This window comes from Zingiber officinale, chromosome 6B, assembly GCF_018446385.1.
Source record: "Zingiber officinale cultivar Zhangliang chromosome 6B, Zo_v1.1, whole genome shotgun sequence".
Taxonomy (NCBI): domain Eukaryota; kingdom Viridiplantae; phylum Streptophyta; class Magnoliopsida; order Zingiberales; family Zingiberaceae; genus Zingiber; species Zingiber officinale.
This window is the reverse complement of record NC_055996.1, coordinates 90676397-90685017: the sequence shown is the minus strand read 5'-3', so window position 1 is coordinate 90685017 and position 8621 is coordinate 90676397. Positions and strand designations below refer to the sequence as shown.

At 39.3% G+C, this 8621-nt stretch overlaps 1 protein-coding gene across 1 annotated transcript; it reads left to right on the top strand.

The window, feature by feature from the left end:
• Positions 1-210: 210 nt before the first annotated feature.
• LOC121991231 lies at positions 211-762 on the top strand. Its single transcript, XM_042545241.1, has one exon. It carries the CDS (start codon positions 211-213, stop codon positions 760-762), a length of 552 nt encoding a protein of 183 aa, XP_042401175.1.
• Positions 763-8621: the final 7859 nt, after the last annotated feature.

Here is an 8621-nt window from a genome sequence, read left to right as displayed (position 1 = left end):
TATTGTTTTGAGTATCCTGGAGAGAATTTGTCACTAAACCAAGCACAACATAGTGAGGGCAAAATTTTCTCAAGGAAAGTGATTCATGCTCAAAACAAAGTTCCATCTTCGAATTGCTTCCAACAATCTTAAGGAAATTTTGATCCGTTTTTACAATGGAAGCCACTGGTTCAAAGTCTGTTTTCGATGCATTCAAGTTGGACCGTTTCGATGGGACGAACTTCACTCGTTGAAAAGGACAAATTGTTCTTCCTCCTCACTGAATTGGGCGTCACTTATCTACTACTGCATGATTTACCTACGATTCCTGCACCAACTGATAAGGATACTGATGAGATCAAAGCAACTCGAAAGAAATGGGAAGAGGATGAAGTTCAGTGTAGAGGATACATCCTGAATGCCTTAACTGATAGATTATATGATCTCTTCTGTTTAATCAAATCTCCACAAGAAATCTGGAATGCCTTAGAGAACAAATACACATATGAAAAACAAGGTATTGACAGATTTCTAAGCATGAAATTTTTTGAATTTCGTATGATTGATAATAAGTCTGTCATGGATCAAGTCGATGAACTACTTGTCTTAGTTTCTAGACTCAAGGATCTGAAAATAGAAGTGTTTGATCCATTACAAGTGGCTGCTGTAATTGCAAAATTGCCAACCACTTGGAATGGCTACATAAAGAAATTGTTACACACTTCTGAGGATTTTACCATAAACCAACTCATAAAGCATATTCAAATTAAGGAAGAAACTTGAATTCATGAAAATAAATTTGCTTATGAGTTTGGTTATAAGGTTAATAATGTTGAATCTAAGAAAACAAGATATTCTGGAAAGAAAAGAAAGTTTACTGAAACTTCGTCTGAAACTTTTGCTAACAAAAAGAAAACCAAGACATGTTACTTCTGTGGAAAGAAAGGCCACTACAAAAATGAATGGAGGTTTTTCAAGAAACTAGAGGTGGAGGGAAATGTTGGACAAAAAACTGTGAATGTTTTTGAACGTCTACCAAGTCCTGATATCGTTGCTATGATTGTTGATCTTAAAAGCAGCATAATAACTAAATGCAACATGGCAACAAATCAAAAATCTACTGATTGGTGGTATGACTCCAACACTTTAGTTCATGTTTGCAATGAAAGAAATTTATTCAAAAACTATGAACTTGCTGCAAAGGAGGAAAAAATCTTGATGGAAATCATGATACGACCATAGTACTTGGAAAAGGAACCATTGAGATGCAATTTACTTCTGGAAAGAAGACGATCTTGATGAATGTACTGCACGTTCCTAATATAAGGAAGAATCTCATTTCTGCAAGTTTGTTATGCAAGAGGGGAATGGTGTATTTGTAGGACAAGGATATTCTTGTGATGGAATGTTTAAATTAAGTATCAATAAAGATAATAATTCTGCTTATATGCTTGTGTCTCAATTTAATTTATAGCATGCTCGCTTATCTCATGTTAATTTTAGTTCAATTAAATTTATGTCAAAGCATGGTTTAATTTCATGTCCAAATGAAAAATGTGATATTTGCATACAAGCGAAAATGACTAGAAAACCTTTTCCAAAAAATGAAAGGACAACCGAATTGCTTGAACTAATACATTCTGATATATGTGAATTGAATGGTCACTTAAATAGAGGTGGAAAAAGATATTTTATTACTTTTATAGATGATCATTCTAGATTCACGCAAGTTTATTTAATGACAACAAAAGATAAAGCATTTGATATGTTTAAGAACTATAAGATTTTGGTTGAGAATCAATTGGAAAGGAAAATTAAGATCCTGCGAAGTGATCATGGTGGTGAATATTTTCCAATTGAATTTTTAAATGTTTGTGAAGATAATGGCATAATCCACCAGACTAGTGCACCCTACACCCCATAATAGAATAGTTTTGTTGAAAGAAAAAATAGAACACTGGTAGATATGATCAATGCTATTCTTATGCATGCTAAACTGCCAACAAATCTATCGGGAGAGGCATTACTAATAGCCTGTTATATACACAATCGAATTCCGTCAAAGAAAACTAAAACTTCTCCATATGAAGTATGGAAAGGAAGGAAGCCAAATCTAAGTTATTTGAAAGTGTGGGGGGTGTATAGCTTATTATAGAGTTCCTGATCCTAAGAGGACCAAGTTAGGACCTAGAGCTCTTAAAAGTATTTTTGTGGGATATGCTGAAAATTCAAAAGCATACAGGTTGTTGGATGCAGATTCTAATACTATTATAGAATCTAGGGATATTGAATTTTTAGAAACAAATTTTCTAAAAGATTCAAAAGGTGATCAATAATCAAATGAAGAAATCCCTGAAAATGCAACACAAAGCACTACTATGAATTCTGGTTCAACTAAGAAACGAAAATCAGTAGAACCTCCTAATGAACCAAGGAGGAGTCAGAGAGCAAGAAAAGAAAAATATTTTGGTACTGATTTTATAAATTCACAATCATTGATGTTTTTGGTCGAAGGAAGTAGAGATGAGGTGTTGAGTAAAATACCTATTGTTTTGCATTTAGAAGATGATCCAAAACCATATAATGAAGCAATGACTTCAAGAGATTCCAGTTTCTGGAAGGAAGCACTAAACGATGAAATGGATTCTCTTTTGTTGGAGCAATCCCAATGGTCCGTGCGACCATATGTTTTGGTGTTTGGGAAAAGGGTTTAAGTTAGATTCATCCTTGTTATTTGATATGTGTATGTGAGTGTGCAAGTTTGCAGGTTACACATATGACTCAGCTTGATGACATCAGGTCCGGTGAAGGATGGAGAATCCGAGGGATCGTGGACAAGGCAGCAAGGACAATGGTCGAGGGAAGCGACTTCAAGGCATACACTAAGGATGACATTGAGGACGAGCCATGGGCTTGGATGCATCCGAGGGATGAGAGACAAATGAAGTAGGCTTGAAGGCTAGAGGTTAATGCTGCAATGAAGGGTCAAGTGAGTTGTGAGGGTACGAGTGTATGAGATATTGTACTCAGAGTAAAATCCTAGGTTTAGAATTTTACTGTAGCAGTTACTATAGCGGTACTGTTGCAGCACTGTAGCAGTTGACTGATGTTTTCATCAGTCGACTGGTACAGTCGACCGGGCAGTCGACCGGACAGTCGACCGGGCAGTCGACTGGTACAGTCGACCTGGCAGTCGACCGGGCAGTCGACTGGTACAGTCGACCAGGCAGTCGACTGGTATAGTCGACCGGGCAATCGACTGGTACAGTCGACCGGGCAGTCGACTGGTACAGTTGACCGGACAGTCGACTGGGAGCTAGCAGAATATTTCTGTTCGCTCGATTAGAGTGGAGCAGTTAGCTGATGGAAGTATCAGTCGACTGGTATCGAGTCGTTGAGTTATAATGGTTAAATCTCCATAAAGGGCAGTCGACTAATGGTTTTGGCAGTCGACTGGTAGGTGGAGTTTTTCAACTCGTGGCCTATATAACCAAGCATTGGAAGCTTGGTTATGGTTGATGAAATAGAGGTGGTTAACCTCTATTAGTAGTCTACCAGTGCCCTAACTTCTCTAGAGTTCTTGTTGGACTTGTGGTGAGGTTTCTCCACCCACAAGGAGCTACGTGAGCTAGCCGAAGTTTGCCGGGGAGTCATCCATCGACGGATCGGGATCGTCCACCTTACAGACAACAGTGGAGTAGGAGCCTTATCTTCGAACCACGTTAAACAACGTGTAGCGGTTTGCTTTTCTTTCTAAGTCTTTGTATTTCCTTTAGTGCTTATCTTGTTTGTTTTGTATTATTCCACTGCGCAAGCTAACACACGGAGGAAGCTATGGATTTAGATGCGTCGTCTATCCAACACCCCCTTCTAGCCGGCCATCCGATCCCCTACATCTTCTAGCAAATGGAACATGGGTGTTAGTTGGTCCACCTTCTAAATTAAAACCTATTGGTTGTAAATGGGTGTTTAGGAGAAAATACAACATGGATGGTTCTCTACAAACCTTCAAGGCAAGACTTACAACCAAAGGCTTTAGGCAAAAGGAAGGTATTGATTACTTTGACACATATGCTCCTGTAACAAGAATTACTTCAATAAGAGTTTTGTTTGCTTTAGCATCAATCTACAATTTACATATTCATCAAATGGACGTAAAGACAGCATTTTTAAATGGTGAACTTGATGAAGAAATATACATGGAACAACCAGAAGGTTTTGAACTTCCTGGTCATGAAAAGAAAGTCTGCAAATTGGTTAAATCCTTGTATGGACTGAAGCAAGCCCCTAAACAGTGGCATGAAAAGTTCGACAATGTGATTTTATCACATGGCTTTAAACATAGTGGGGCAGACAAATGTATCTATTCTAAGTTCACAAAAATTATTGGTATAATTATATGTCTTTATGTTGATGATATGTTAATTATAGGAACAAATATGCAAGGAGTAAATGAAATTAAATCTTATTTATCTTTTCAATTTAAGATGAAAGATTTAGAAGAAGTTGATACAATTTTAGGAATAAAAGTGACGAAACATAGTGAGGGTTTTGCTCTAAGTCAATCACACTATATAGATAAAGTTCTTTCTAAGTTCAGTCATCTAAGAATAAAAGAAGCCAATACCACATTTGATGTTTCGAATAAATTGGTAGATAATTGGGGTAGATTAATTAGTCAATTAGACTATGCAAGTGTTATTGGCAGTTTAATGTATGTCATGCATTGTACAAGACCCGACATTGCCTTTTCTGTTTGCAAGCTTGCAAGGTATACACATAATCCTAGCACTGAACATTGGAGAGCAATTGGAAGAGTTCTTGGATATTTTAAGAAAACCAAGTAGCATTCCTTGTTCTATAATAATTTCCTTTCGGTGCTAGAAGGTTATACAGATGCTAGTTGGATAACTAGTATCACTGATAATAAATCGACGTCTGGTTGGATTTTCACCTTGGGTGGAGGAGCTATTTCATGGGCTTCCAAGAAACAGACGTGCATTATGTTGGTGCGGTTAGCACTAACGATTTAACCCAGGTTTTGATGAATGACAAATCAGGTTAAGTTAGTCTGATGTTGTCTAACACTCTGATCGAGTGTGCAGGAGAAGCCCAGACAGGTCGACGGGCTGACCGGATGTCTGACACGAAGTCCAGCTAGGTCGACGGGCTGACCGGATAGCTGGCGAGAAGTCTAAGCGGGTCGACGGGCTGACCGGACGCTTGGCGAGAAGTCCAGCTAGGTCGACAGGCTGACCGGATAGCTGGCGAGAAGTCCAAGCGGGTCGACGGGCTGACCGGACGCTTGGCAAGAAGTCCAGACGGGTCGACGGGCTGACCGGACGTCTGGCAGGTAAGTAAGGTAAGTCACTGGAGGGGAGTGACTGCGAGGACGCGTTCCCGGGAAGGGAACATTAGGCGTCGATCCGGCTTAGATCCATTTCGGATATCTAAGTCGAGATCGTGACTAGATTCCGGTCTCGGAAAGACGGAATCTAAGTCATACTCTTGATGCTAATTTTTATTACTTAGCGTATCTGTAAAAATGTGCTAACAAACTGTGCTGCAGGGTTTATTTGCCTCGGACTAACACTGTTTTGCAGGTAGGGAACAGTGAGGGTCCGGGCGCCCGGAATGGCTCCGGGCGCCCGGAAGTCCGGGCGCCTGGAAGGGATCTAGGCGCCCGGAGGCAAATTTTATCCCCAGGACGACGTTGACACTTGGAGCATGCTGGTTGGGAGTGTTACGTCACATTCCAAGCGCCCGGAGGGGATCCAGGCGCCCGGAGCAGCATATAAAAGAAGCCCCAGGCAGGAGCTTCAAGATATCTTTCTTCTGAGAACTCTGAGTCCAATCACTCTGCTGCTCTGCGCTCCAACGACGTTCACAAAGCTCCGACGACTTACTCCGGTTTTCTTTTAATTCATTGTTTGTCGGTTAGCTTTGTTTTCTTTCTTTTCATTAGCAATATTTGTACGTAGATTGTAATTATCCGAATTGCTAGTGAATTTCCCAACGAAAGTACTCAAGGAGTACGGGCCTTCGAGTAGGAGTCGTCACAGGCTCCGAACGAAGTAAAAAAATCAACAGTGTTCATCTCTTTACTTCTTTACTTTTTCCGCTGCGTTTTAACTCGAGATTTTCGAATCGATATTCACCCCCCCCCTCTATCGAATCTAACGGTCTTACAAGTGGTATCAGAGCAGGTACCGCTCTGATTTGGTGCAACCACCAATCAGACAGGGGGTGAAATCATTTTTTTTTAACAATTCCAAACTGATATTATTATCTTTTTGGAAGTTTTTCTCTCGTTGCATTTAAAATCTAAATTGGTACAACACCAACTTAGAGTTTCTATTTCTCCCGCACTGCTAATCCAAGACGAAGTCTTGGGATTTTTTTTTCAGTTAATTTAGTGTGTGCAGGATAAGATGTCTCAACAAGAAGGCTTCAGTACAGTACGTCCTCCCCTATTCAACGGGGATGACTTTTCGTACTGGAAGAGGAGAATGGAGGTCTACATGAAGACAGACTACGACCAATGGATGAGCGTCACAAAGGCTTACAAAATTCCAATAGACAACTCCGGGAACATAGTAGACCCTGAAGAATGGACAAATGATATAAAGAAAAAGGCATCAATCGAAAACAAAGCCATCAATACTCTACACTGTGGACTAACACGAGAAGAACTGAACCGGGTCGGACCGCATCAAAACGCTAAGGAGCTTTGGGATAAACTGATCGAGCTGCACGAAGGAACAAGCGACGCGAAGGTAACAAAAAGAGATTTGCTGTTAAATAAAATTTTTAATATAAAAATGCAGGAAGGAGAAACGGCAAGTCAGCTCCACGCGAGGGTCAAAGATATCCTCAACAGTCTCCACGCGATAGGCCACCAAATGGAGAATCGAGACTTAATCAGGTACGCGTTAAATGCTTTTCCGCGAAACAATTTGTGGGCATCAATCGTAGATGCCTACAAAATTTTAAAAAATTTATCTAAATTAAAATTGGATGAACTCTTTTGTGAATTAGAACTTCATGAGCAAACTAACGCCGGGGTCGAGAAAGGTGTAGCTTTATTTACAGGTTCCTCTAAAGAAAAGAAGAACAAGCCCGAATCCGAAGAAGATTCCGATCAAGACTCTGAAGACGAAGAACACCTGATGAACCTGGTAAGGAAAATGTTCACCAGGAAAAAGAGAAGCTTCAGCAAACAGGATCTTCAGAAGATCAGTTCTCCAGCCGACTCAAGACATGTCACATGTTTCGGATGTAACAAAAAGGGGCACTACAAGAACGAATGCCCAAGATTGAAACTTGACAAACCAAAATCAACAAAGAAGAAGGCCCTCAAAGCAACATGGGACGATTCCTCCTCAGACGAATCGGAAGGAGAAAAGCACCAAAGTCACCTTGCGCTGATGGCTCGCGAAGCTGAAACGGAAGACAAATCAGAGGAATCGGAAGACGGGTCCGAACCCGAATCGAGCCACGAGTCCGTACTCGTTTCCGAAGGTTCCAAAGAGGTATACCTAAACTTAAATCGTAAATTCTTTAGAATTATCTCGTGTTTGAATAAAAAATTAGTTAAATTGGAAAATAAAAATAAATCGCTTCTTGAGGAAAATCAAAACCTCAAGGAACAATTAAAAAATTCGAATCCAACTCAAGATCGAACACTTGAGGAGGAGAATTTATCATTAAAAAATAAAATTAATAAGTTAAAAGAATTGTTGGAAAAATTCACAACAAGATCTAAAAATTTAGATTTAATTCTAAATAACCAAAAGGCATGCTATAATAAAACCGGACTTGGATATAAATCAAACTCAAACAAAACCTTTAAATCATTATTAACCCAACACAAAGCAACTAAACAAGCTTGGGTCCCGAAAGCGTGTTTAACCACGCAAGTAGGACTTAATCAATTCTATATACCTAAAGATAAAATACATTATATAAACTTGAATAAATCAGATCAAAAACTAAAATACAAATCTAAATTAAAATCAAAATTCAAAACTCAACAAAATTTAGATTATCACCAAGTTGATTATAACTATAAAAAGAATCGACACAAACCCAAAATCTAAATTAATGGCCAATAATTCAGGGGGAGGCTCCAGAATAGCTGGCACCTCCAAAACTAACCTACCCGACAGGGTAACCCAAAACAAACTAACCCGGCAGGGTAATTAGGATTAGTTAAAGAGAGACCAAGTTTAACTTGACTCATGGTACTGGTGAAGTTTTTGGATGATAGTACGTTAGGGAAGCTTGGGCATTGCATGTCTAGAAAGATATGGCTTCGATCTGGTGCATTTGGCCAAGTGGAACTGACCGAAGCTACCCTTAAACGAATCCTAACCAGTTAGACCAAGATTTAGTACTAAGTTCCGTGGATAGGACTATTCGGAAAACTTCGAAAGGTTGGTTAATTCTAATGATGTCCATGTGACTCACCAAGCTTAGAAATTTATCCGAAGAATGCCTATTTGTGGAAACCAAAACTAAATCTGAATCTAACACACGTTAAACCAAAACTCCATAATTAAAAATCTAATTTCATCTCACAAAATCATAGGATTCCCTGATTGATAATATAGATCAGGTGAGATGAATAAGGCTTAAAAATT